General features: G+C 58.9%; 1 protein-coding gene across 1 annotated transcript in view; it reads left to right on the forward strand.

Annotated features, from left to right (window-relative positions):
- The window catches only part of EMH_0048750 (Retrotransposon nucleocapsid protein, related), a gene marked incomplete at both ends in the record, with an annotated part of 4972 nt that extends 3580 nt beyond the window's left edge, over window positions 1–1392 (forward strand). Inside the window, 2 exons of the mRNA XM_013496445.1 lie at window positions 100–586; window positions 1260–1392. Of these exons, the coding sequence (XP_013351899.1) occupies window positions 100–586; window positions 1260–1392 (620 nt within the window). The remainder of the gene's footprint in view (window positions 1–99; window positions 587–1259) is intronic.
- Between the last annotated feature and the right edge of the window lie 8 nt (window positions 1393–1400).

Below are 1400 nucleotides of genomic sequence, written 5' to 3' on the forward strand. Positions count from 1 at the left end.
CGGCTTCCGACTTCGGCACACAGCTTGCAGCAGCGAGGGAATGCATGCGCAAAGCACAGGAAGGTCAAGCCAGAAACTATGATAAACGACGTTCCGCAGTCAGCTTCAACCCGGGCGACTTGGTTCTGGTGGATTCGCACGCCCTCCGTAGCGCGCAGGAGGGCGAGCAACCCAAAAAGTTTGCCACACGACGGGTTGGACCGTTTGCGGTCCGCTCTCCGGTCAACGCCTTGGCGTATATTATCGATTTACCCCCAACGTGGAGATGTCACCACACTATTAATGTGGGTTTCTTAAAACAGCTTCGGGGATCTCCGCGGTTTCCTCGCACTCTAGCGAGGAAACCGCACCAACGACCCCGCGAGCTTCCCCGCCTCGAGGAGACAGAGATTCTCGAAGTGCGGGTTAACGCCCGCCGCGGCCATCGGAAACGCGAATATTACGTCAAATGGCCGGGCACACGCGATCCCGAGTGGGTTTCGGAGGATCGACTACGGGATGCGATCCCCCCCGAACAGCTAAGTGCTCTCCTGGACCTCGCATCGCCTACACCTAGTGTGTGGATGCAGGCAGGTTGCGGGAGTGGGTAATGGGTGGCTCGCTGTTAGTGGATCCCTAGGCGGATCCCTGCAAATTATCCTATTTTAATCCCCCGATGCCCCCGGAGGCTAACTACGTTGCCTCCATATTTGGATCTTCCCTCTTACACACGACGCGCTAGGTCGCGGGAGGGCGCTGACGACCAGTAGTACCTTTGCCCAGTGGGGCTGGGCACCACCTTTGGGGCTTTGTTGAGGCTTTCTCGGGCGCCCAGTCGGCGGCGACCCGCCGCAGCGGGACGGGCGGTTTGCAACTGCATTGATGCTGGATGACTTGGAATCAAGCATCCAGACACCCGAAAGCAGCCTTTCTTTCATCTTTTAGCCCAGCGGCAGCGCCGGGAGCGGCGTCAGGCGCCACTTCGGCTAGCCACCAGCTGTGGCCCTGGTCGGGCCGGCATCGCAGCAGTTTCGCTGCTTTCGTCCGGCCTTTCCTCTCTTTTCGCCTTTCCGTTGCTCCTATTTGACGTTTCGGTTGCAGGCCAGCTTATTCAGGTGGTGCCGAGGCACCGTCGCAGCAACGAGGCGGACGCCGCATCATGACTCGCCGTTTGAGTCAGATGAGGAGAATGACACGCTGCTTCCTCCCACCCATCTCTCTCCCTCGACATCCTTACATATCGGACCCCTTTTCACCAGTTTTCCCTTGTTTCATCGCAGGAACGGGCACCGGGGAGGAGAACAGCAGAGGCAGCAGCAGCGGCAGCAGCAGCAGCAACCGATCAAGTTCAACATGACCATCTGCGCACGAGGACGTGCGCTTTTTGCTGATGGGGGGGCAGATGTAACATGAGTTAGCGC

This window comes from Eimeria mitis, genomic scaffold (genome assembly GCF_000499745.2).
Source record: "Eimeria mitis Houghton genomic scaffold, Emh_scaff2109, whole genome shotgun sequence".
Lineage (NCBI taxonomy): Eukaryota > Apicomplexa > Conoidasida > Eucoccidiorida > Eimeriidae > Eimeria > Eimeria mitis.